Source organism: Scyliorhinus torazame, chromosome 30 (genome assembly GCF_047496885.1).
Source record: "Scyliorhinus torazame isolate Kashiwa2021f chromosome 30, sScyTor2.1, whole genome shotgun sequence".
NCBI classification, from domain to species: domain Eukaryota; kingdom Metazoa; phylum Chordata; class Chondrichthyes; order Carcharhiniformes; family Scyliorhinidae; genus Scyliorhinus; species Scyliorhinus torazame.
In genome coordinates, this window is record NC_092736.1 from 7,457,845 (window position 1) to 7,485,722 (window position 27,878).

General features: G+C 46.8%; 2 protein-coding genes across 2 annotated transcripts; both read right to left on the minus strand.

The window, feature by feature from the left end:
- Positions 1–404: 404 nt before the first annotated feature.
- Positions 405–2,192, minus strand: LOC140404260 (calicin-like). The gene has a single exon (XM_072492592.1). It carries the CDS (start codon positions 2,190–2,192, stop codon positions 405–407), a length of 1,788 nt encoding a protein of 595 aa, XP_072348693.1.
- Positions 2,193–16,265: 14,073 nt separating this feature from the next.
- Positions 16,266–26,093, minus strand: LOC140404346 (cocaine- and amphetamine-regulated transcript protein-like). The gene is made up of 3 exons (XM_072492759.1): positions 25,770–26,093; positions 24,448–24,531; positions 16,266–16,711 (listed from the first exon to the last, which is right to left on the minus strand). The coding sequence occupies exons 1-3, from the start codon at positions 26,034–26,036 to the stop codon at positions 16,604–16,606; spliced, it is 459 nt and encodes a 152-aa protein (XP_072348860.1). The 5' UTR covers positions 26,037–26,093; the 3' UTR covers positions 16,266–16,603.
- Positions 26,094–27,878: the final 1,785 nt, after the last annotated feature.

Genomic DNA, 27,878 nt, shown 5'->3' on the forward strand with positions numbered 1-27,878 from the left:
ACCTGGATGAGTACTTGGCACGTCTTAACATTCAGGGCTATGGGCCAAATGCTGGCAAGTGGGATTAGGGAGGTATGCCAGGTGTCTTTCATATGTCGGTGCAGACTCGATGGGCCATCGATTGTGGCCACCGTGCGTGATGCTGTGACGGACTGCAGCGGTTCAAGAAGACGGCTCACCCCCACCTTCTCGAGGGCATTTAGGGATGGGCCACAAATGCTGGCCTCGCCAGCGATGCCCGTGAAAGAGTAAAAACAATGTAAGTGGGCGTGTGAATTGAATGGTATTGTTTGCGACTTGACAATACATTTTCTAACAACAAACTTGTTCTTGATGCTTTTTTATTTTTTATGTTAAGAGGACAGAAAATATTATATTGAATATTATGTTTATCTACTATTATTTTAGTGCTCAGGCTTTGGTTTCGAGATAGATTTTTCTGGCTTCTGTATGAACTTGCACTGAAGCTTGCTTCTGCAACACGCGGAACTTTCCAGAGCTTCAGAAGGCTTCGCCACCTCATTCCATATTCCTGCTTTTGTTTCCAGTAGGTAGGCATTTTTGTTGACGGAATATTCCTTCACATTGCCATCATCTGTAGCAGATGTTCCCCCGCAGACGAATACCATATCTCTGATTAGGCACATGGCGTGGCACACCTCCAGTTTGGTGGCATTGGGGAGCAAGGGGACCCGCTTGGCTGTCTTGTTCGCCTTGAAGTTCAGCAAGCCCACCTCGATGGTGTGCTTGTGGCTTTGCACGCTGAGGATCGTGTCCCCTTGGAAGGAAACGACCGGCCTGTGTTTGAACTCAATGGGGAAGGTCAGGCTTTGCTTCACCTCCCCTGTTATGGTGTCGAAACAGTCCACAACCCCCACCCTGGAAATCCGGTCATTAATCATGCACCTCCCCGTCGCCACGTAGATGTATCTGTCCCCTTTGGTCACAACCTCGGCACAGTCCATGGGCACACTCATCCTCCCCACCGAAGTCCATTTCTCCTTCTTCTCGTCGTACCGATAAATAGTGGAGATGTACTTCCTGGGTGCCACGCTCCCCCCCACCGTGTACACTATCCCGTTGCACGCTATCATGGAATGGAAGACCAGCCCCAGTGGGAGGTCGGGCAGCTTGCTCCAGGTGTTTTTGTCCAGGTCGTACCTCCACGCTGCCTTCAGGCTGGCATTTTGCTCGTTGGTGCCCCCGGTCACATACAGGTACTTCCTTGTGCAGACGCCGCCCAGCGCTGCCGCTCGATATGGCATATGAGTGACTTTAATCCACTTGTTCTCGTCCATGACATAGGCGTAGATTGAGTTGCGGAAGGTGCCATCCGAGCTTTGACCCCCGAGCACAAGAACCACATCCAGAAGAGCTCCTTTCCGTTGAAAGTAAGCCAGACTGGTCAGATTTTCCTGTTTGCGATGGCTCAGGACGTCCACTATGGCACACACGCAGGTTGTATTGTTCTTGATGAGCGGCTCTGTGCTGCTGATCTCCGACAGGACCTCATCAGCTATTCCATTCAAATAAATGTAAGAGAACAGTTTGGGAAAGTAGGACTTCCTGTCTTCTAAATTATGGTTCGTCCACCTCAGTATGGTCTGGAGCACCTGATCTTCATTGGCCGAGTGAAGGTCTTCATCTTTGACTAGCTTCAGTAGGACGTGGTATGGGCAATCCACAAACTCCTTTGTTTCACTCAGGAGGAAGAACTGGTCCTTAAGGTAAGAATACACTGTGGCCGCCAGGTCCGGTAAGTCGTAGGTGTCCGCCAGCATGAGGGTGTACATGTAATTTTGTTTGTCGAGGACAAGCTCCAGATACTCAACGCAATGGGACTTGAGTCGCTTTATCATGAAGTACTTGGCTCCCTTCAACAGATCCTCCACATTTTTGTCAGCAATTATAATCTTACCGGTGTAGAAGTACTCCAACAGTTGCTCCACCGACACCGGGCTCATGTAATCAATGTCTATGGTGACAGACAATTCATCCGAGGGTTGGATGTTGCAGCTGTGGATCAGGTCCTTGACGTAGGGACTGACAGCCGTCAGGATGTTCTGATGGGCAGAGAAGGAATGGGAACCCACATTGATCACCACGTCACAGCATTCCTTCTTCTGCCTCTGGGCGTTTAGGGATTGTAATATGTAGATGCTGTGTTTATGGTCGTCAAACTCCAGCTTCATTCTAGGAGAGGCAATAACAGGCTCTGCAGCTTCTGCAGAGAAGACTCTCCAAAAGGGGCTTTGTTGTAACCAGGAAGTGACTCAACAAGAAGTGTTCTGACCTCACAATACGTGTGTGACTCTCACAGTCCTCGTGTATAGAACCTTTGTGATAGACACAGTGGACCATTGAGTAAGTTCATAATCTGAGTCTGGGTTGCCATCTCTGCTGTTGCATTCCCACTGGAAGAGGGAAGCGGCGGAATTTCTGTCTTCCCCAATGACGATTCCATTTCCCAACAGTAAGGTTCATTTCCATGGGTTCCCAGCTGGGTGCAACTCGACAAAGAGTCATCCAACCTCGAAACGTCAGCTCCCTTCTCTCTCCACAGAGGCTGTCAGACCTGCTGAGACTGTCCAGCATTTTCTGTTTGTGTTTCAGATTCACTAAACGTGTATCGAATGGAGTCTTAGGATCAAGATTTTGGTTTCATATGCCCGAGTGGTTAGGACCTAGATTGCACTACCTGAGACTGGGGTGGAGGCAGCTTCAATTGAGGCCTTCCAAGGGGAATTGGACGATTATTTGAAAAGAACCAATCTGCAGGGTTACGGGGAGAAGGCAGGGGAATGGAACTCGGTGAAATGCTCATTTGCCGTCACGATGGGCTGAATGGCCTCCTTTGCTGTCACAATTCTATAATTCTGTGTCTCAGCACCTTGTTGTTCGGCTGCAGAACATCAACGCTCACAGCGATCAAGATAGGCAGCTCAACCATTGTCACCTCCCCTGTTTGCAATGCTTTCTGGGAACCTCAGGGAAGAGCAAAGTCGCGAACGCGGCAGTCCACTCAAAGGCAAATCTCCCAAGTAGGTGGGCAGAGATATCGTCAAGCCAGAGGCGGTTTCATTGGTTTGGGCACATTCACAGGGTGTAAGATGGTCGCGACCTTAAGGATTTTCTGCATGGAGGGGAGCCAGAACCAGGTGACACCCAAAGTTCTCCTTCAAGTATACTTGGAAGTGTGCCTTGGAATATCAATTCCCGAACCCAGGATACACGAGCTGGCGACAGAGGAAAATGGTGAAATCACCTGTGGGCGGACAGGTGCCACCAAGATGCCCAGTGGTTTCAGCAGTTTGGCAAGGGTAGCACCAACACTGGAAACAACAACCCACAATGAGATCTGACAACTACCTGTCTCTCTCTCTCTCTCTCATGGATTGATCTCTTGAGTAAAAGTGCACCACTTGAAGATACCTCAGCTTCAGCACGCCCACCATCTCTCATCGATGGAACGATGCCAACAATGTACTTTCACTCTAGGGAACTCAAGGGGGATAAGGAATTGGACATTGCTGGCAAGGTTCCAATGCTGCAGCTTAAACAGCTAGATAACCTTCCTCATAGAACATAACAGCGCAGTACAGGCCCTTCGGCCCTCGATGTTGCGCCGACCTGTGAATCCACTCTAAAGCCCATCTACACTATTCCCTTATCGTCCATATGTCTATCCAATGACCATTTGAATGCCCTTAGTGTTGGCGAGTCCACTACTGTTGCAGGCAGGGCATACAAAGCAGGTTAAATCCAAGGATTCTAGCCTCAATAGTGTATTTAAAATGCTAACCTGCCTTCTGAGAGGACTGCTCACTGCAACCACCTCAGTAAAGCCTGCAAGGACTTTAGTAGATTTTATGACAGTCAATAACGGTTGTCATGGTCACCATTACTGATAGCTAGCTTTATATTCCAGATTTTACTAATTGAATTCAAATTCCACCAGCTGCCGTAGTGGGATTTGAACCCGTGTCCCGAGAGCATTGGCCTCTGAATATTGGCAGCACGGTAGCACAGTGGTTAGCACTGTTGCTTCACAGCGCCAGGGGCCCAGGTTCAATTTCCGGCTCGGGTCACTGTCTGTGCGGAGTCAGCATGTTCTCCCCGTCTCTGCGTGGGTTTCCTCCGGGTGCTCCGGTTTCCTCCCACAAGTCCCGAAAGACGTGCTGTTAGGTCAATTGGACATTCTGAATTCTCCCTCCGTGTACCCGAACAGGCGCCAGAGTGTGGTGACTAGGGGCTTTTCACAGTAACATCATTGCAGTGTTAACGTAGGCCTACTTGTGACACTAATAAAGATTATTGTTATTACCAATGCTGCAACAATACCGCTGCATCACCACCTTCCTTATGTGCCCAAGCTAACGAAGTTGCCTACTCCAAGATACATCACCGAGTTTGACGTGTGACAGGAACATGACAATCAGCATTGATGGGGTAGCCTTGGCTGAATGTAAGACATATGTAATCACCCCATCAACCCAGTGCCTGAAGTGTACAGTGTCTGTGCCTGTTCAGCCAACCTGGAATTGGATGGAAAATTCCCTTGGAAGTAGCAACTGTCAAAGATTGAGTTTTTCTCCAGAAGTTAGAAGAAGACGAGCACATCTCGTTGGAAAAAAAAACCTATGTAATCCTTTGAGGTCTCGACAGGCTCATTCTCTGAGAGAATTTAAAAAACGCCCAGGAAATACTGCAAATGCGGAGCAGGTCTGGCAGCGTCTGTGGAGAGAGAAACAGAGTTAATGTTTCAGGTCGATGACCTTTCATCCGATCTGGGAGGTGTTAGAAATGGAACAGGTTTTGAGCAAGTGAAGGGGGAGGCTGATATGATGAACAACAGGAAAGGTCTGTGTAAGAATGAAGAGCCAAAGAGGTCCAATGAAAAAATAAAGGCTTCACAGAACAAAAGCCAAAGGGAGTGAGAATGGGACAGGTAAAGAAACAAAGGACATTCATTTTTTTGTTTTATAAATTTAGAGTACCCAATTCTTTTTTTCCAATTAAGGGGCAATTTAGAGTGGCCAATCCAGCAACCCTGTGATGCACGATCAATTGAACAAAGACTAGAGTTGGATAAAACTGAGGCTTTATTGCTCTAAGATGTGTGGCCTCCCACAGCAGCTGGTGAAATAGCTGCTGAATGGAGGACGTGCATATTTATACTCTGCCTACTGGGCGGAGCCAGCAGGCAGGGACTACCGGCGAACCTGTAGTACAGGTCCTACCTTACATCACCATATAAAGGTGTAACAGTTGTTTACCGCACCCTGCACATCTTTGGGTTGTGGGGGCGAAACCCACGCAAACACGGGGAGAATGTGCAAACTCCACATGGACAGTGACCCAGAGCCGGGATCGAACCTGGGACCTCGGCGCTGTGAGGTAGCAATGCTAACCACTGTGCCACCGTGCTGCCCTGCAAAGGACATTCATAAGATCTTTAGGAGCAGAATTAGGCCATTTGGCCCATCGAGTCTGCTCCGCCATTCGATCATGGCTGATCTCATCCTGGCCTTAACTCCACCGTCCTGCCCGTTCACCATAACCCTTCAACCCATTACCAATTAAAAATCTGTCTAACTCCTCCTTGAATTTACTCGCTGTCCCAGCCTCCACCGCACCCTGGGGTAGCGAATTCCACAGATTCACAACCCTTTGGGAGAAGTAGTTTCTCCTCTTGGCAGCAAGGTGGCGCAGTAGTTAGCACTACTGCCTCACGGCGCCGAGGTCCCAGGTTCGATCCCCGCTCTGGGTCAATGTCCTTGTGGAGTTTGCACATTCTCCCCATGTTTGCGTGGGTTTCACGCAGGGTAGGTGGATTGGCCACGCTAAATTGCCCCTTAATTGGAAAAAATGAATTGGGCACTCTAAATTCATTAACAAAAAGTAGTTTCTCTTCAACTGCTTTAAATTTGCTGCCCCTTATTCTGGGACTATGACCGCTCGTTCTAGAATGCCCCACTAGAGGAAGCATCCACTCCACGTCCACCCCGTCCATGCCTTTCATCATCTTGTATACCTCAATTTGATCTCCCCTCATTCTTCTAAACTCCAGAGAGTATCGGCCTAAACTGATGTGAGAGGTTGTTTCCCACTGCCTGGAGAGCCTGGAGCCAGCGAGGTCACAGTCTCGGGATAAAGACTGAGAGGAGAAGTTTCTTCAGTCAGAAGGTTGTGAACCTTCGACATTTTCTACTGCAGAGAGCTTTGAGTGGGAGAGGTGAGTTTGAAGATCACTCAAGATCGTATTCAATGGCGGAGCAGACTTGGGGGAGCCAACTGGACAACTCCTGCTCCTCCTCCTTATATTTCTACCAGTTCTATCCCGGTGAGTAAATGGAGCTGAGATTCAGATCTGGCGTGATCTGATTGAATGGTGGAACAGGCTTGAGGGGCTGAATGGCCTCCTCCAATGCCTCTGCCCCAGCCCAGCATTCAACCTCAAATGTAAACCAGGGGTGCTCCAGAGGAAATTCTTAACTCCTCAACCTTAATACCTCAACCGCATCCTGATTGTTTTTACACACTGGGCTCATTCCCCTTGGTAATCTCCCGCGAGAAATGCAAGCAGAGGTGTGGTAACCTAGCAACCTTACCTCACTTTAGCTTTGCTCTCCACTTCGCATTTTAAAATGGACGACTGCCCTGGGACTTTAATACAAAATGCACTGGATTGAGTCTAAGAGCAGAACGATCAACACCAGAGTTATACAGAGCGAGCGGCAAACACGCAGGACAAAAGGGAGACGTAAAAAAGGAGAGAGAGAGAAAGAGCGGAAGACAGGTGGCAGACTAGACACGAGGAAGGGTGAGAGGCTTGTAAAGGGGCAGCACGGTAGCTTTGTGGATAGCACAATTGCTTCACAGCTCCAGGGTCCCAGGTTCGATTCCGGCTTGGGTCACTGTCTGTGCGGAGTCTGCACATCCTCCCAGTGTGTGCGTGGGTTTCCTCTGGGCGCTCCGGTTTCCTCCCACAGTTCAAAGATGTGCAGGTTAGGTGGATTGGCCATGATGAATTGCCCTTAGTGTCCAAAATTGCCCTTAGTATTGGGTGGGGTTACTGGGTTATGGGGATAGGGTGGAGGTGTTGACCTTGGGTAGGGTGCTCTTTCCAAGAGCCGGTGCAGACTCGATGGGCTGAATGGCCTCCTTCTGCACTGTAAATTCGATGATAATAAAAGAGGAAGGGTCGATGAGAGGCAGCAGTTGAGCAGGGGAGCGCAGGCTATATTTTGCAAAGTGGGAGAAGAGAAAGTTTGAGACAGAGTTTGTTTTATTTTTACCCGTGGCGAAGGATACTTCACAGGGAGGAAGTAATTACATTCTGTCTTTAGGCAATTGGCCACGGTATTCCAGCCGTTATCGTTCTCAGCCTTGGATCGTTACATCTCATTTTAATGAGCTACTTCCTGTGCTCTGTAAAGATGCCTCAATATGGGGATAGGCTGTCTCTGCTTGCTGCGTGTTAGCAAGAAACCTTATACAGGCTGGTGAAACTATAGACAGATTTTTCGATTTCTCTATCTCCACCCTGTGTCCATTTTAACGTGTAACAACAACTTGCATTGATATAGCACCGGTGACACCCTGCTTCACAGGAGTGTAAAAGAGTAAGATTTGACACCTTAAGGAGGTTATAGGGCAAATGACCAAAATCTTAGTCCAAAGAGACAGGTTTCATTGAGCACCTTAAAGGAGCAGAGAGAGAGATCGAGAGTGGTGGAGAGGTTTAGGAAACCTACCCAGAGTTTAGACGGCTGGAGGTACTGCCGCCTATGTTGGGGGAGATTAAAATTGGGGATGTACAGAAGGCCAGAATTAGAGGAGCACCAATATCTGGGAGAATCTCCTCCCCCATGGGGAATAGGGCGCCATTTTTACATTTTTTTGAGGAATCATTACCTGGCTCGAGGAGAAAGCTGACAACCTTTTTCACATGGATGGATGTTCATGTGTTTCAACGAACATTTCATCAGGCAGGGAGGTGGATTTAAGACCAGGAAGAGATAAGCCAGGATCTGACTGAATGGCGGAGCAGGCTCGAGGGGCTGAATGGCCGACGTCTGATCCTAATTCCTATGTTCCATCCTGAGTAAGTGTGAAGAGCTCATCTATGATCTCCATTGTATAGGCATGGCTTTTAATTTTAAGCCATTCCGGGTGAATGATACCTGGTGAATTGATCATGTGACCAAAACTGGCTGGAAATAATAGGATGGCAGGATATCAGTGGCAGTAACACCATTGCTACATTGTCAAGAGTTTCCCATGCCTGATTCTTAAATCCAAATCCACCTGTAAAGAAACTTGAGCTCCTGGTACAAAAACCACAATTGTCCAAATTTGTGACCTGCTGGACATTCATCTCTTCAATGGAAATGAAATGAAAATCGCTTACTGACACAAGTAGGCTTCAAATGAAGTTACTGTGAAAAGCCCCTAGTCGCCACATTCCGGCGCCTGTTCGGGGAGGCTGGTACGGGAATTGAACCGCGCTGCTGGCCTGCCTTGGTCTGATTTAAAAGCCAGCTCTTTAGCCCGGTGCTAAACCAGCCCCTAGAGGTGCTCACTGCACTGGAGTGAGAATTGAACCCAGAATTTTCTGAGCCAGAGGCGAGTGTGTAGAAAATGCCCTGTTCTAAATGTTTTACAACTAATCTCATATCTATCAGCCCTCCCCTAGTGGAAATTATCTAATTGATTCATCCTGACCATTCTTTCACAAGTTGAAACATTTTGGCAGTAGTAGTCAATCGGTATCCTTGCACCGAGAAAGACAGGTTACATACAACACTTTGGAAAGGCAATGATGTGCTGAAGAGCTGGTGGAATCAGTGGAGAAGCAAGAAAGTAGTCTTTACAACACTGAAGCATCTCCCTTATAGAAATGCTCGACACCACCACAAATGTGTGTGAGTCACAATCGAATAAACCAGAAAATGACAACATTAAAATGAAACAATGGTTTTGTTTTAGGGTCCGAGTGAACCTTTTGCACATCGATTCATTAAGTGCCACAAAAGGCTGTTTCATTGTCAGCTGTTGACAGGTGTTTCTCTCTCTCTTGTCTTTGCCATTCGCAAACACACTTCAAAGTTGTGGAGGAGTGTTCTATGAGTCAGCATTGCGACAACAAGCGATGATCATCACAGATGACCTCCTCAGCGTTTTTATAGAGTCGTAGAATCCCAACGGTGCTGACGGAGGCCATTCGGCCCATCAGGTCTGCACCGACCCTCAGAAAGAGCACCCTACGCCCTCCCCCCCTTCCCCAGCCCGCCCTATCCCAGCAAACCCATCTAACCATTTTTGGACACTAAGGGGCAATCCAGCGTGGCCAATCCATCGAACAAGCACATCTTTTGGAGTGTGGGAGGGAACCGGAGTACCCGGAGGAAACCCACGCAGACACGGGGAGAACGTGCAGACTCCGCATAGTCACCCAAGGCCGGAATCAAACCCAGATCCCTGCTGCTGTGAGGGAACAGTGCTAGCCGCTGTGTCACCCTAAGATGTGGACTGGCCTCGGACTGTTCCACCAACTTCACAGCAATGCCGTTGGCTGGACCCAATAGATATCTGCGTGCAGGTAGTGGATTGGTGGATTTTACATGCTTTTCCCTGCAACTGTCTCCCCTCCGGATAAAGATTTGAAGCAGCTGCCTTCTGGTTGACTGGATCTGATCCTCCCAGATTGCTGTACCTCGCCATTTCATCATGGCACATTTTTATTACAACAGTAGTGGGCTGGCGGGCTGATTGACCATGGAAGGCATCGCAGTCAAAACTGAGCCTACTTTCTCTCAACATCCATGTGAGAAAGTTACAGCAAGGGTTACCAGAGAGCAATTTATGTGGAACAAAGTCATTTATAATTGAAAATGCTCACCAAAGTGTCACAACAGGAAATAAGATTTTGTGAGCACTGTGCGTGTGGCGATATTAAAATTTCAATATACATTTAAATGCTGCAGATTAATATGTGGATTGATCATACTAAAATATTCTCAATATGAACCACAGAAGCCAGTAGATATGTATCAACTCTGTGAGAAAGAGGCCAATTACTTCAAATACCTGACAAATATCAGCAACAATCTGACACTCTCTTCCACTAATAGTTTGATATAGATTTTGACAGAAAAGGAACGACTTTAGTGGTTGAAAGATGTTAATGCACATTGAATTATTCTGAAAGGGATGCTCGTATGGATGGATTGCTGTCTGCAAGGAATTGTAGAAATCCTACCATTCTTCACGAGTTCCGGAGCCCGAGTCTAAGCAACACTGGAAAGCGACCATGAAAGCATTGTCGATTGTCATAAAAGCCCATCTGGTTCTCTAATGTCCTTTAGGGAAGGAAATCTGCCGTCCTTACCTGGTCTGGCCTGCACATGACTCCAGACCCACCGCAATGTGGTTGACTCTTAAGTGTCCTCAGGGATGAGCAATAAATGCTGGCCCAGCGACTCCCACATCCCATGGACAGATAAATAAAAAATTGCCATTTCTCACTTTGCAGTGTATCTAAAGAGTTTGCTTTGGGACTGTTCGTATTGCTCACCTTGACAGGAGCAGAGTTGAACGGAAATCATTGTCATATTGTTCGACAAAGCTGCTTTTTGTTTGATTATTCATTTTGGGGTCTTGGGCATCCCACTGGGAAGTCTGCCATTTATTGCCCATTCCTCATTGCCCTTGAGTTGGTGGTGGTGAGCCATCTTCTTGATCCATTGCCGTCCATGGGGTATTGTTGGGGAGGGAGTATTGTTGCTCCAGTAGCAATGATGGAAGGAACCGTGATGTTGTTCCAAGTCAGGAGGGGAGTGACGTGGAGGGAAAGGTTCAAGTGCTGGTTGCACCATGCATCTGCTGCCCTAGTTCCTGCGAGATGGCGGAGGTCAAAGTTTTGTGAGATGCCCCTGAAAGAGCTTTGGCGAGCTGCTGCTGTGCATTTTGTAGATGGTACACACCACAGACACAGTGGGCTGGATTCTCCGCCCCGACACACCACTTTCCAGCCTCAACCCGCCCGCAGGATTCTCTGTTAGGCTGCCCAGTCAACGGGGTTTCCCATTGTGGGGCAGCCCCACGCCGTCGGGAAACCCCCGGGGACCGGCAAAACGGAAAATCACGCCGCCGGAGAATCCCGCCGAGTGCCCCTCCAGTTGGTGGAGGAAATGGATATTTAAGCTCATGGATGGGGTGTCAATCAAGAGAGGCTCTCTGTCCTGGATGGTGCCGAGCTTTTTGAGTGTTGCTGGAGCTAACCATCCGGGCAAAGAATATTCCTGACAGTTTATGTTCAAGTACATTTACAATAAGTAAAATAACATGGCCATGGGTAATAATCGAAGTTGTCACATCATTATGCCAGACACTAGACTCAGAATTATTTCAGTTTAAAGCAAAAAGGGTTTCCTTAGCTTGAATGGTGGTAGTGGGTGGGTGGAGGAGGGGGGGTCAAAGGTGAAATGTAGTCATTAGCAGAATGGGCCAGAATGTAGCAGTAGCCCATTTTGCACTGCCCATAACTTTCCACAATAGTTTCACAATCCCACTCAGACTGTATCTCTTTCAGGGCATAAGCGAGCAAGGGGATCTTAGCAACAACAGCTTTCAATTTTTATTAGTGCCACAAGTAGGCTGACATTAACACTGCAATGAAGTTACGGTGAAAATCCCCTAGTCTCCACATTCCAGCGCCTGTTCGGGGACACTGAGGGAGAATTCAGAATGTCCAATTCACCTAATAGCACGTCTTTCAGGACTTGTGGGAGGAAACCGGAGCACCCGGAGGAAACCCACGCAGACACGGGGAGAACGTGCAGACTCCGCACAGACAGTGACCCAAGCCGGAATCGAACCCGGGTCCCTGGAGCTGTGAAGCAACAGTGCTAACCACTGTGCTACCGTGCCGCCCCATTTATGGCTTGCATTTATAGAGCATCTTTAACATTGTAAGATGTCCCAAAGGAGCTTTATCAATCAAAATTTAACACCGAGCCACATCGGGAGATATTAGAACAAGTACACACTAGCTTGGTAAAAGAAGTAGACCATCTTAAAGGAGAGAGAGAGAGGTGAAGACATTTAGGGAGGAACTTCCAGAGTTGGGGCCAAGATTCTTTAAAAGTATGGGCACCAATGATGCATCAATGAAAAGCGGGACTGTGTAAGAGGCCGGAATTAGAGGAGCGCAGAGATCTCAAGGGGTTTTAGAGTTGGAGGAGATCACAGAGATAGGGAGGGGTGAGACCATGGAGAGATTGCAGCTGAAATTAATGGAGTAAATAAGTCGGTGGATAAATGTACTACTCAATTAGGACAGAGAGGGCCAAGATTCAATCCCCAGGCTGTATTGTGCCAGCTCATCTTAGCTAGTGCTGAATGTAAGGGGAGAATCACATTTGACTTTGGGTTTATTTTTAACAAGTTGTTGATGAATTACTGATCTTTGTGTTTATTCTATAATCTCTGTGATTGCTTAGCCCTTCACCATATCAATCATCTCTACAGTTATTAACCCGTGGAGACTCAGAAAACACATTAACTCATCTCTCATTGGTTACTAATGCCAAGAATCTAATCAGCGTGGACTTAAAATGGAATTTTGAATCAGAAGGATTTATTGTTTTGATATCACGGAAGATGGCTGGTTTCCCCAGAGGGATCTATCAGTTTCAGAAGAAAGAACAGTCACTAGATGAGACATATGTCATAAATAAATGCAAAGGTGAAATGATCTGGAAAATCCAAATCCAATAATACAATTTACTGAAATGAAGACTTATCCCCTACTCTAACTTGGTTGGGCGAACTTCTCTTTCCATTAAAACTTCTCATCTCTTAACGTTACTGTGACAATTGTTACACTAAACTTTCCTTATTTGTTCTTCATTAGTCCTGTATCCCGCCTCCTTTGCATTCTTGTCCTCCCTGCTGTTGGATATTGAGACTTGTCGTAATTCTTCAACTCCAATTTATTCTTCTGTAATATCTCAAAACTCTGGATCTCCTCATCTTCTTCAGGTCTTCTTTCTACCTGCTTCCAAAACTTAGTCCTGGTCTTGCCTAATCGCTACTTCCGGATTTCTTTCAACTCCTTTCCTACTCTTTTCAACCCTGATGCCATCGTCTGTTATGGATTGTGAAATTCCACTGAGCCTTTTCTGTGTCTAAAAATGACGATCCCAATCTTTTCATCTTCAGTGCATTGAAGTGTTGATTCTTATCTGGCCACATTGGGGCAGCACGGTAGCACAGTGGTTAGCTTCACAGCGCCAGGGTCCCAGGTTCGATTCCCAGCTTGGGTCAGTGTCTATGCGGAGTCTGCACGTTCTCCCCGTGTCTGCGTGGGTTTCCTCCGGGTGCTCTGGTTTCCTCCCACAGTCCAAAGAAGTGCAGGTTAGGTGGATTGGCCATGATAAATTGCCCTTAGTGTCCGAAAAGGTTGGGTGGGGTTACGGGGATAGGGTGGAGGTGTGGGCTTGGGTAGGGTGCTCTTGCCAAGGGCCGGAGCAGACTCAATGGGCCAAATGGCCTCCTTCTGCCCTGTAAATTCTATGATTCTAGAATTGTGGCCTCCTGGTAATGAAGACAAGGAGGACTAGGAGATTGGACCAGTTGATATAATCTCTTGGACCTAGACTAGAGAGAAGGCACTAGTTACACAGCATTTGCAATACTGCGGACAGTTTTGGCCCCCTTGTCCCTTAGCTAAGGAAAGATATACTGTCATTGGAGGCAGTCCAGAGAAGGTTCACTAGGCTGACCCCGGGAATGGAGGGATTTTCTTATGATGCGAGGTTGGGTAGGTTGGGCCTGAACTCATCGGAGTTGAGAAAACTGTGAGGCGACCTTATTGAGACATATCGGATTCTCAGGGGGTTTGACAGGGGAGATGCTGAGAGGATGTTTTCTCTTGTGGGAGAGTCTCGGACCTGAGGGCATCATCTCAGAGTGAGGGGTCACCTATTTAAGACATGGATGCGAAGGAATTTCTTCTCTTAGAGGGTAGTGAATCTGTGGAGTTCTTTACCGCAGAGGGCTGTAGAGACTGGGTCATTAAGTATCTTCAAGCCTGAGACAGACAGAGTTTTAATCAGTGAGGGAATCGAGGGTAATGGGATAGGGCGAGAAACTGGAGTTAAGAATTATCATATCAGATCAGTCATGGTCTTTGAATGGCAGAGCAGATGGGCTGAATGGTCTACTTCTGCTCCCACATCATATGGCCTTAAATGTGTTCCTTACCTTGGGCCACATTGGATGGTGTGATTTATTGGAACCCTGTTTTCACCCTCAGGACTGAATGAGCTCCTATCTCAGACGGAGTCTCCATTTAGTTTTGGCAAACCCGTCAAACACAATCCTTCATGTCAGTGACACGGACATCCCGGAATGAAGGAAGAAACTGGCAAAACGCATTCACCATTTCAAGTCTCAATGTTAGTGATCATTAGCAGAAAATCTACCTTCTAAAATTTTAAATTCGATAATGGGTTGGGTTTTACAAATCCCTCCCACTCATGTATTTTCGATGGGGGAGGGGACGCATAATGGCAAGACTGTCACCTTCCTGCCCATGCCCGAACCGTCCCCCATAACAGGGTAGATGGGCAGGCACCAAAATCGGGTGCCCAGTCTGCCATAAGTAAATAAATAACTAATGGTCGGTTGTGTTTGATACCACGCCAGTTGGCTCGAAAATAATGCTGCCTCTGCCATACAATGGTTGGCATGGACTGGCAGGTGGGGTGGGTTTCTTTTAAGGATGCTGCTTACAAAGTGGGAAGAGAGGGGAGCTCCTTGCAATCCGAGCAGTGCCCAATCAGATTGTCCGGCAGCTCTTGAGGGCAGGACCTCCTCCCACTGAGGGGTGGAAGTCCCACACCCTCCTTGTTTAGCACACACGCCGTGTGTTATGGCTGTGGTGCGGGCTTCTTTTATGTGTGTTGGCTAACGACTGACTCTCACAGTGGGGTGGGTGGAACAATACACTCCCTCCCCCATGAAATCCAGAACCATGTCTTTTAAACGGGCAGTGCAGTACAAGTGACATGGCACTGGACATTTCTGCAGTATTAATAGGGCTCCTTCAGCTGAAATGGACGGGCATAATTTCGAGATCAGCTGTCTCTTTGTGCAATTTAGCTCACGCCAATAAGACAATTACAGGCTTACCTCAACTCAGATCGGAATGGATTCATGCTCTGCGGTGTTGCACCTAAATGAGAAGTGATGACACTGAAACAGGCAGCCTCCAGTTAGAATCTAGCCACACAGAAGTGCTGAGATATTGGGGCTGTTTAGCACAGGGCTAAATCACTGGCTTTGAAAGCAGACCAAGGCAGGCCAGCAGCACGGTTCGATTCCCGTAACAGCCACCCTGAACAGGCGGCGGAATGTGGCGACTAGGGGCTTTTCACAGTAACTTCATTTGACGCCTACTTGTGACAATAAGCGATTTTCATTTCATATTGCTCAGAGGAACACCAACGGGCAACGCCATTTTACAGGAAGGTGGATATTTCACTGCCCTGCTCTCTCAATCTCAGGTGAGCTGTTGCTGGAGGCACCAAAGAGGGGCCCCCAGATTCCCCAACAAGGGATGGACACACACACTTGTGAACCACTTGAATCTAGTCAAATAGTGATTCCCCAAGAGCAGGCTACACTCCCAGATATTTAATCCCTAGGCTCAGAGGGCCTGGCAGGATAGATGCGGAAGGGCTGTTGTCTGCGGGCTGGAGATGTTAAAACCAGGGGTAAATTCATTGTAATAGTAATATTAGTAATAATCTCTATTGTCACAACTAGGCTTACATTAACACTGCAATGAAGTTACTGTTAAAAGCCCCTAGTCGCTCCATTCCGGCACCTGTTCGGGTACACAGAGAGAATTCAGAATGTCCAAATTACCTAAAGCACATCTTTCTGGACTTGTGGGAGGAAGCCGGAGCATCCTGAGGAAACCCACGCAGACACGGGGAGAACGCGCAGACTCCGCACAGACAGTGACCCAAGCCGGGAATCAAACCTTGGACCCTGGCACTGTGAAGCAACAGTGCTAACCACTGTGCTACCATGCCACCCCCAGGGAGCGGATGTGCAACAGAGGCCAGCGATAACTAATACAGACACTGCTTATGTTTTTAAAAAATCTGTTTCATCCTGCAATATGGTTGTGAGCTGACCTAACATTTAAAAATGTGATAGGTGTGTTTGGATAAAAGACATCCCTGACATTTAAAGGAAAGACCGTTTTATTTTGAGGCAGACAATGCTACATCCTGTAATACTCCCACCAAAATTGGTTGTTCTTGCACCAAAATATGGAAATCTCGAGACCAGACAGACTGCTTTAAGAAAACCAGGATAACATATTTAAAAATAGATTCAGTCATTCCAAAGGACACACAAACACAGACAGACCAAAGCAATTGTAAGTACAGTTCTGTGTACTAGTTCAGTATGCGAAGCACGAACAATTTTATTTGTATGCAAAATATGTCCAGCAGATGTCTTCATTTTCTCCTTCTTCCGATTGTTAATAGAAGTGATTTTATTAAATCTCTTGGATTCTCTACAAGCATTTAAGCAGGAAGAAGTTACAGCCAGAACTCCTGGGGCAGTCACAGAGTTTCCCAATCCTGGCGCCTTTTCTCACAGCACATTGTTCCCCAACATCACACTGGAAATAGACAAAACATAAGCACTTACTGATTAAAGACTTCAATGTGGACGAAAGCCCCTGTACATAGGATGTTGTTACATAAAATTAACGGGGCATTTGATTCAACCACGATGCTACTGCTTCAACATCAACGTGTTTGTTCAAAGACTCCAGCAACAGAGGTTTGTCAGCTCATAAACCAAATTAATTTCAACAAATTGGAATTAATTTCCAATAAGGTTCAGCTTAAGGCTGGGTACAATTGAGCAGTCACAAGGCAATAATAACAGCAAGATGACAACTTGCATTTATATACCACCTGGGCGGCATGGTAGCACAGTGGTTAGCACTGTTGCTTCACAGCGCCAGGGTCCCAGGTTCGATTCCCGGCTTGGGTCACTGTCTGTGCGGAGTCTGCACGTTCTCCCTGTGTCTGCGTGGGTTTCCTCCTGGTGCAACGGTTTCCTCCCACAGTCCAAAGGTGTGCAGGTTAGGTGGATTGGCCGTGCTAAATTGCCCTTAGTGTCCAAAAAGGTTAGGTTGGGTTGCTGGGTTACAGGGATGGGGGTGGAGGTGTGGGCTTGGGTGGGGGTGTTCTTTCCAAGGGCCGGTGCAGACTCGATGGGCCGAATGGCCTCCTTCTGCACTGTAAATTCTATGAATTCAATGAATTTACGCCCCAAGGCACTTCACAGGATTAAACCCTGGGCCAGATCAAGGTATTAGGATCATAAACATTTTCAAAGAGTTGGGTTTTTAAATAGTGCCTTAAAAAAGGAGAGAGAGGTGGAGGTAGAGATGGGTGTTTGGGTTTCTGAAAGTGTAGACAAATCACATTATTGGGGGAATTCAGAGGAAACTAGATTTACAGAGTGATTCTTATCGAGGAAAGTTCAACACTGTAGATGGGCGTGACATTGGCCCAAAACACTGCCATTCTTTAGCCAATAAACCTTAACCAGTAGGACAAGAAAAAACATGAGTTCAAATTCATTGATGATAACTCAGGTCATTGATGGTAAAAAGCACAAGTTAAGCAAGGGGAGGAGTTTGGTTAGCTTGCTGGTGACCTGGAGGTGGAGGGGAGCTCGCTCTTGCAGTCTTTGAACTGGATGATGTTGGTAGACCAGATGTTGGTACTATGGGAGAGGCAGGGCAGCGGCCTGATTGACTGTGCAACCTCGAGGTCATACCAGAGTGTCTCCTAACCTATTGGCGACCTCCTGTGTTTGTGGCTCTCTGTTGCTCCTGGTTTGGGGGCTGTGCAGATTGCTGGTGTTTTTCTTTTGTACTGATATTGGTCTCTGTTTGTCTGGTGGGGAATTGTATGTTTATTAACCTGTTACTGTTGTCTTTTGCCTAGCGGCTGTGTGTTTGCCAGGTGCAGCCCCTCATTCTTCTGTGGACTGGAGGTCTGGTTAGCTCCCGGTGCTGGTGAGGGGAGGGGTGTTCTCTTTCTCCTCAGCCACGCTCCATGCCTGTGTGTCCTTTACTGGTGGACTGTGCTGCTCGCTCTCACACGAGCATACTCTTACAGGCATGTGGCATGCAGACATTCGCGCATAAACACTCTCACAACGCACACACTCTCACAGATGTGCACGTATTGGGTGCCTTTCGACTGATGGGGGGGGGGGGGGGAGAGCATGCGCTGGCTCGGGTACTGAGGGTTCATCTTCTTATTGATTGTTCAATAGTATTTTCTTTGACGTGCAGTTGATATCTTTTTTGCATTGTGTCTTTTCTGTGTTGTTTTCACCTTGTGTTTTCCCTTGATTTCTTGCGTAATGGGACTGCGTTTTTGGGGCTGAATTGTGCTCCCTCTTGGGAGGGGAGGGGTCTTCTCTGTCTCTCTCGGTCTTCCGCCGTTCCCCACGTCGGTGTGTCGGTTTGCGGTGATCTGCGCTGCGTGTTCTCACACACGCACACTCGTACAGGCAATGCACATGCAGGCATAGGCTCACAAACTCCTTCACGCACGTCCGCACTTGCTGACTTGCGCGCACTGCTTTTCACACGCATGCTTTCCCAGACACATGTCGGGTGCCTTTCCACCGATGTGGGGCTACCGCTGGGGGGAGGGCGGTGTTGCGGTGCGTGCGCTGGCTTGAATGCTGGTGGTCTTGTTGATTATTCATTGGTTCCTCTTTTGGTCTATTGTGGGTATGGTTAGTGCATTGCTGATTGTTCTGTATTCAGTTTGTCCTTTGGTATTGTGGAATTGTTAATAAACTGAAAGACCTTAAAATAACAAGTCCACGGGTTATAGTTTGATGCTTGAATCCACACAAGGTGCTGACTCATTTTCAACACTGGCTATCAGAACATTGCTCCGCTTCTCCGTATTATAGATAGAACATACAGTGCAGACGGAAGCCATTCGGCCCATCGAGTCTGCACCGACCCACTTAAGCCCTTAATCCCACCCTATCCCTGTAACCCAATAACCCCTCCTAACCTTTTTGGTCACTAAGGGCAATTTATCATGGCCAATCCACCCAACCTGCATGTCTTTGGATTGTGGGACGAAACCGGAGCACCCGGAGGAAACCCACGCACACACGGGGAGGATGTGCAGACTCCGCACAGACAGTGACCCAGTGGGGAATCGAACCTGGGACCCTGGCGCTGTGAAGCCACTTGTGCTACCCGTGCTGCCCCAGTATTACTGACATTCTCTCAGTTGCTTGAAAAAACGACAATTTAATCTTGGCTATGACCATGGGGCAGGATGGGCTTTTCAAAGTTGTGGAGGAGACTGTGTGGTACCCCACACAAAGGCTAGTCACCTGCTTGTTCTCATTCAAACGTGGGTGAGGGACCCTCCAGGATCTCATCCAAGTGGATTTCAGACGAGTCACTTCTGCACTTGAAATAAGGTGTTGCCAATATTCCACTGCAAGGCTATCGTCGGCAAGAACCAGTGCACAAATGTCCACTTTCCCGTGGGGTTACCGGATGATAAATCTCCAGGAGGATTATTTCGCCTCTTAGCCGAGGGAGCGCTGACAGCAAGTAGAGCCCCCTTGCTGCTGAAACGCCGAGGTCATTTAACCCCAGATCGACTGCAGATTGAAGCAAAGTCTCTTTGTGGGCTGCATTGTTCAAATCAACACTGGACAAGGCGGCACGTGGCGCAGTGGTTAGCACGGGGACTGCGGCGCTGAGGACCCGGGTTCGAATCCCGGCCTTGGGTCACTGTCTGTGTGGAGTTTGCACATTCTCCCTGTGTCTGCGTGGGTTTCACCCCCACAACCCAAAGATGTGCAGGGTAGGTGGATTGGCCACGCTAAATTGCCCCTTAATTGGGAAAAGATTGGGTACTCTAAATTTAAAAAAGAAATCAACACTGGACTGGACACTAGTTCTTGATCAATAAGGGGATCAGGGGTTATGGGAAGAAGGCAGGAGAATGGGGATGAGAGAATATCAGCCATGATTGAATGGCGGAGCAGACTCGATGGGCCGAGTGGCCTAATTCTGCTCCTATGTCTTATGGTCTTATGGTCTTACCACCTGAACCAGCGAAAGAAATCAGAACGAGTAGATTTTTCTGGATAGTGCAGTCGGTTAGTTAGTTTGGCCTTCCATCGCACCTTTCAACTCAAATTCTATTGTGCCAGCAGACACTGCTGGATTTACAAACTGATATAGGTGCAGCAAATGTAATGGGGCGCCTGCGACCTCAGTGAAGAATGGGACCAACTGCCTATCTGCTTAAATAATGAGGTTTCAGGATTGAGAAACAAACAGAGGAAAGATTGAGGAGAAGGGAATTCAGAGTGGATGGATCCAGGGCAAATTAGGTATCAAAGTGGGGGGTGGGGGGTGGTGGTGGGGGGGGGGGGGGGGGGGGGAACGACTGGATTGAGAGTGAAAAAAATCTCCAGAAACAATTTACAACCTGAAGGAATGAGACTCCACACCTATAATTGTTCACTTTCTGTACAAGAGAAGTTGATTTGCAGTCAACAGCAATTACTGAATTCTGATAGAAAGATCATCAATTTGGAGCATCAACTCGATTTCTCTCTCCACAGAGGTTGACCGGCGGAGTATCTTTAGCCTTTTCTGCTTTTATTTGGATTGGATTGGATTTGTTTATTGTCACGTGTACCGAGGTACTGTGAAAAGTATTTTTCTGCGAGCAACAGATCATTAAGTACATGGGAAGAAAAGGGCATAAAAGAAAATACATAATAGGGCAACACAACATATACAATGTAACTACAGAAGCACTGGCATTGGATGAAGCATACAGGGTGTAGTGTTAATGAGGTCAGTCCATAAGAGGGTCATTTAGGAGTCTGGTATTTCAAAGTTTTCCAGCATCCGCACTACAAATCACCAGACTTAACCTTCTGTGGGGGGTTTAATGGCCAATTCACGTGTTCAAACTTCATCACAGGGAGGTTACGGACAAGGCTCAGGACGGGGGAGTCACAAATTGCAATTTGTAGGGATTTACAACTCACGGTCATGACACAAGTTTCTGGGTGATTTGCACAATAACACTGCTCACCTGCTATTACTGTTCCTGCCAGTTTGAGCTGGTGAAGGGCATTAGTTGAAAGATTGGAGAAATTGGGCTTGTTCCCCTGGGAGCAGAGAAGATTAAGAGGCGACCTTATTGAAATGTACAAAATTCTGAACACATTTGACAGGGTAAAGAAAGATATTCTTTTCCACTAGTTGGTATGTCAGTGACTAGGAGGGGGTGGCACAATTTCAAGATGGTCAGCAAGACAGCTAGGGGTGAGATGAGGAGAAACTTCTTTGCTCAGAGAGTTGTTGGAGTCTGGAATGTGCTGCCTGGGAGAGTGTCGGAGGTGGATTCCACAGGTTTCAAAAGAGAGCTGGGTATATATTTGAAAGGGATTAATTTAGAGGGCTACGGAGATAGGGCTGGGGAATGGGACTAGCTGGGGAGCTCTTTTGGGAAACGATGGGCCAAATGGCGCCCTTCTGTGCTTTAAATAACAAATTTACAAAAGTTTGATTCCTGGTCTGTACTGAGTGGAGTGATGGCAGAATCTCAATAACTGTCCAAATCCTACCAGTACTGATTTAATGATGAACAACGCAGGGGAGTCGAGGGTTATGAGGTAGGGCGGGGAGGAGAGGGGCGGAAAGTTGAGGCTCATGGGGAAGGGAGGGGTGGGGAGTGGCAGGAAAGTGGATCTGGCCACAATTGGACCAGCCATAACCTTATTGAATGGAGGAGCAGGCTTAAGGTGCTAAATGGTCTACTCTTCCTTAATACATGATGGAGCATAGGCTCAGTTTCGATCTATTACACAATCTAATCTCCTTCCGTTTCTCAATGAGGACTGAGAGCAAAGTAACATTCTCAGACTTTGCTTCATTGCAAATTTCCATTTCATATTAAGTTTGTAAAAGTTTGTGCAGCCAATAAACCTTAGACACAGATGTTGACAAGCCCTTTCAATTGAACAATAGCTTTGACTTCCACAAATTTATCAGATGAAGCCGGGTAATTTCTTCAGCTCTTTATAACAAGCCTGCAAATCAATATCTAAGAATAAATTAAATTTTACTGAATGTAGTATCTGTTTTCTGTCCTAGTTAGAATGAAATATTGCACAATCCTGTGCATGGATATGTCCCGATAATGAGTTAGCAAATAGCTGTAGAGGATAATTTAAAACAGGACCTCATTTATTTGAAAGATGAATATTTGGGAGGTAAGCCAATTGTCTAATTTAATGTTTGTTGTTATTTAGCCATTTCTTCATTTTTACAGCAAAGTTCCAGCAAGATTTGCATTCAATCCTCGCACTAACATCGCTTAAATCTTCTGCAAGATATAAGGGTATTAATGTCAGATTGTGCTTAAATGAGAAAACGTTTGTGCACCCAAGGCCCCTTTTATCAAATGCGGTTTTAGCAAATTAAATGGTTCAATTCCTTTAAGGAATCTGTGTGTTAATGTAAAGTGAAAGAATGCATTGTGTTTAATGCACTGTTGTCTCCTCTCTAACAATCTAACGGGAAATTATTATGAACACAGAATCAACCACCAGAGGGTTTATTTCCTCCCTGGGCAATTTCTTCTTCATCAGTTTTCTCGCTGCTCGTCTGAAGACTCCAGATGCCTTGTTGTCACTTGCAGCAACCTTGACTGAGCCATGGGTCTTGTCCTTGTCTAAACTCCACCTCAGTGGATTCAGAGCAGAAACACTGACTGATTTTTCCTTTCTCAACACAGCGGGTACTGAGGTCAAATGTAACACTGCAGGCAGTGGACGCCAATCAATGTTTCCCTACAAATGTGGAGTAATATAGAATCAGAGAATCATAGAATGACTACAGTGCAGAAGGAGGCTGTTCAGCTCATCGAGCCTGCACCGACCCTCCGAAAGAGCAACCTGCTTGGGGTTGTAGTATTAGAATGTAAAGGATTAAGTGGGTGTAATATTAGAATGTAATGGGTCAAGGGCATGCAATATTAGAATGCAAACTGATCAGTGGGTGCAATATTAGAATGTAACAGGATCAAGGGGATGTAATATTAGAATGTAAAGGATCAAGGGGGTGTAATATTAGAATGTAACAGCTTCAAGGGGATGTAATATTAGAATAAAGGATCAAGGGAGTGTAATATTAGAATATAAAGAATCAAGGGGGTGCAATAATAGAATGTAACAGGATCAAGGGGGTGTAATAGTAGAATGTAAAGGATCAAGGGGGTGTAATATTAGAATGTAACAGCTTCAAGGTGATGTAATATTAGAATGTAAAGAATCGAGGGAGTGTAATATTGGAATGTAACGAAATCAAGAGGGTGTAATATTAGAACGTAATGGATCAAGGGGGTGTAATATTAGAATGTAACGGGTTCAAGGGGGTGTAATATTAGAATGTAAAGAATCGAGGCGATGTAGTATTAGAATGTAACGGGTTCAAGGGGGTGTAATATTAGAATGTAACGGGTTCAAAGGGGTGTAATATTAGAATGTAACGGGTTCAAGGTGTGTATTATTAGAGTAAGAAGTCTTACAACACCAGGTTAAAGTCCAACAGGTTTGTTTCGATGTCACTAGCTTTCGGAACGCAGGAAGTCACCTGAGGAAGGAGCAGTGCTCCGAAAGCTAGTGATTCGAAACAAACCTGTTGGACTTTAACCTGGTGTTGTAAGACTTCGTACTGTGCTCACCCCAGTCCAACGCCGGCATCTCCACATCATGTAATATTAGAATGTAAAGGCAGTTGTATCACATCTCCTCAGTTTACAGACTGACGGGAATTGAGTTAAAATCGCCTCAACATTTGTCGGACATTTAAAGGGGATTGCCACAAAGATCTCCTCAAGGAAGCGTTTTCGTTGTCTCAGCCCGGGGTGACCATATCACGTTTGAGAGCCGTTACTGACACCTCCCACCCCTAAACCTCTGGTCCCAGGACCAGTGACCAGAACCGTGCAACAGGCGAGAAAGCAAAGAAATGCAGGAGAGATCTGCGCGGAGATCCCAAAGGCAGCAAGAGGCCCCCACCTCCGCTCCCCCCACCCGGTCCACCTCCCGCAGCTCAGTGCCTGCCCCATGGAGAAGAGCCCTGGGTGAGGGTCCAGTACAGACCCTGGCTCAGGGAGAGTCCCGGCTGCAACCTGGACACTTCCTTCTCGCCCAGACACTCTGCTCAGCCGCAGCCCAGCCTCTGCCTTTACAACAGCAGCAGGCAGAACCTGTCACCGAGGAAGAAGAACAAGGATCAGAGCAGAAAGTTGACGTTACCAGTGGGACCTGTCCAAACTTCTTCTCCCAGGCTGGAAGACGTTTACTCTGCAGTTTCTCCAGCACCTCCTGCAACGCTCCGAGCTGTGGGTCAAAGCAGTTCCAAATCAGAAAGGGTTTGCTGGAAACATGCATACTCCTTGCAAATAATTATTTCAGAACGTTTTGATTGATACAGTTGAGGTCACCAGCACCCAGAATGGACGAAATCCTCCCAAAATCATATGGGGGGGGGGGGGTGGTTGTAATAACACCCAGAGCGGGATACTCACTGGAATACCTGAAACCCTCCCCCTTATCAAATGTACAGACCAGAACTAATTATATCAACAAGGAACAGGCGTAGACCATTCAGCCCCTCGATCCAGCCCCATAAGATCATGACTGATCTGATGTGATAATCCTCAACTCCGCTTTCCCATCTTAATAATAATAATCTTTATCAGTGTAACAAGTAGGCTTACATTATCACTGCAATGAAGTTACTGTGAAATCCCCTAGTTGCCACATTCCGGCGCCTGTTCGGGTACACAGAGGGAGAATTCAGAATGTCCAATTCACCTAACAAGCACGTCTTTCGGGACTCGTGGGAGGAAATCGGAGCACCCGGAGGAAACACACGCAGACACGGGGAGAACGTGCAGACTCCGCACAGACAGTGACCCAAGCCGGGAATCGAACCCGGGTCCCTGGCGCTGTGAAGCAACAGTGCTAACCACTGTGCTACCGTGCCGTCCTCATCCCCATAACTCTCGACTCCTTTACTAATTAAAAATCTGTCTCAGCCTTGAACATACTTAACGACCCAGCCTCTACAGCTCTCTGCGGTAAAGAATTCCACAGATTCACTACACTCTTAGAGAGGAAATCCTTCCTCATCCCTGTCTTCAATGGGCGACCCCTTGACGGTCCATCAAAAATGATGGATGCATCACCATTTAAATCTCAAATCACTTTATTCCAGCACCTGTTTGTCCACGTTGAATATTTAACCTGTGTTAGCTTCTTTTCTTTGAAAAAAAACAATGGGGTCAACCCCCTGGGTAAACTTTTAGGAAAATGCCCAATGAAAGCAGATCTGGTAAAGACCCCACTGACCTGAAATGTTAACTTTGTTTCCCTCTCCGCAGTTGGCAACACTTTGCTTCTATTTCCCACCCCAGCCTCCGGTTCTAATCATGAATCTTAAACTGTACAAGAGTCTCTCTCAGCCCCCCCCCCCCCCCCCCCCGCCATAGATCTCTCTGAAAGAAACATTTTGTTAAACGATACTGACAGCATTTAATAAAAAAAAACAACAGCAACAAGAAGATAAAACTGACCAGTTCCTTTTCGCTGGAAGGATAGGGGTCTTTGGGATAGAAATCTCTCAGGGCTCTGGTCTCCAGATCCGAGCTCTCGGTGGTGCTGGCCAGGGACAGGAGTACAGAGAGGCAGAGAACAGCCAGTAGCCGGCCCCTCTCCATGGTGCTGAAACGCCCCCACTCACACACACACAAGCCAAAGTAGACTGGAGATATCACAGCGGTTTTGGGCTCCTCGCTCAGGAGCCCAGCTTTTATAGTGGAGGGTTCCTGATGTGTAAACATTGACTGGCACCTCCCAGTTTACGGGTGAGCTGAGGAACCATGGCGATTGGTACATTGAAGACCATTTTCCGCCCCTACCCCCAACCCTTGTAGTTGTAAAGTGCTTCAAGAAACCATTCACTCTCCAACTCCGCAAAGCTGCAAACAGCACTGTTCCGCCACCCGCTCAGAACACAGCCTGCAATGTACTAAGTAATTCAGACAGAGATCACACTCTCTCTATCTCTGAGAGACAGACTCTCACCCCAGTATCCGCTCACTTCACAAAGCAGCAAGACTCAGACCACATCATCACCAGTCTTTCCAAGTTTTAAAAACACCATGTCAGGGTTACATCAATGGCCAGGAAAAAAGACACAATACTGAAATAGCACTATATTAAATCGAATCAAAAACATTCTGTTGCTGAGCAGGTAAAGATGCGGGACAGTGTTTCTGATATGCTGTGTTACTTATTACAGAGTCCCGGACAAGAATGTGGATCTAGGGTGTGTTTCTATCAGAGTATCTGAGGTGTTGGGTGTTTCTATCAGAGTATCTGGGGTGTTGGGTGTTTCTATCAGAGTATCTGGGATGTTGGGTGTTTCTATCAGAGTATCTGGGATGTTGGGTGTTTCCATCAGAGATTCTGGGATGTTGGGTGTTTCTATCAGAGATTCTGGGATGTTGGGTGTTTCTATCAGAGTATCTGGGATGTTGGGTGTTTCTATCAGAGATTCTGGGATGTTGGGTGTTTCGATCAGAGTATCTGGGATGTTGGGTGTTTCTATCAGAGTATCTGGGATGTTGGGTGTGTTTCTATCAGAGTATCTGGGATGTTGGGTGTGTTTCTATCAGAGTATCTGGGATGTTGGGTGTTTCTATCAGAGATTCTGGGATGTTGGGTGTTTCGATCAGAGTATCTGGGATGTTGGGTGTTTCTATCAGAGTATCTGGGATGTTGGGTGTGTTTCTATCAGTGTATCTGGGATGTTGGGTGTTTCTATCAGAGTATCTGGGATGTTGGGTGTGTTTCTATCAGAGTATCTGGGATGTTGGGTGTGTTTCTATCAGTATATCTGGGATGTTGGGTGTTTCTATCAGAGTATCTGGGATGTTGGGTGTGTTTCTATCAGAGTATCTGAGGTGTTGGGTGTGTTTCTATCAGAGATTCTGTGATGTTGTGTGTGTTTCTATCAGAGTATCTGGGATGTTGGGTGTTTCTATCAGAGTATCTGGGGTGTTGGGTGTTTCTATCAGAATATCTGGGATGTTGGGTGTTTCTATCAGAGTATCTGGGATGTTGGGTGTTTCTATCAGAGTATCTGGGATGTTGGGTGTTTCTATCAGAGTATCAGGGATGTTGGGTGTTTCTATCAGAGTATCTGGGATGTTGGGTGTTTCTATCAGAGTATCTGGGATGTTCGGTGTTTCTATCAGAGTATCTGGGATTTTGGGTGTGTTTCTATCAGAGTATCTGGGATGTTGGGTGTGTTTCTATCAGAGTATCTGGGATGTTGGTTGTTTCTATCAGAGTATCTGGGGTTTTGGGTGTGTTTCTATTAGAGTATTTGGGGTGTTGGGTGTTTCTATCAGAGTATCTGGGATGTTGTGAGTTTCTATCAGAGTATCTGGGGTGTTGGGTGTGTTTCTATCAGAGTATCTGCGATGTTGGGTGTTTCTATCAGAGTATCTGGGCTGTTGGGTGTTTCTATCAGAGTATCTGGGGTGTTGGGTGTTTCTATCAGAGTATCTGGGATGTTGGGTGTTTCTATCAGAGTATCTGGGGTGTTGGGTGTTTCTATCAGAGTATCTGGGGTGTTGGGTGTTTCTATCAGAGTATCTGGGGTGTTTCTATCAGAG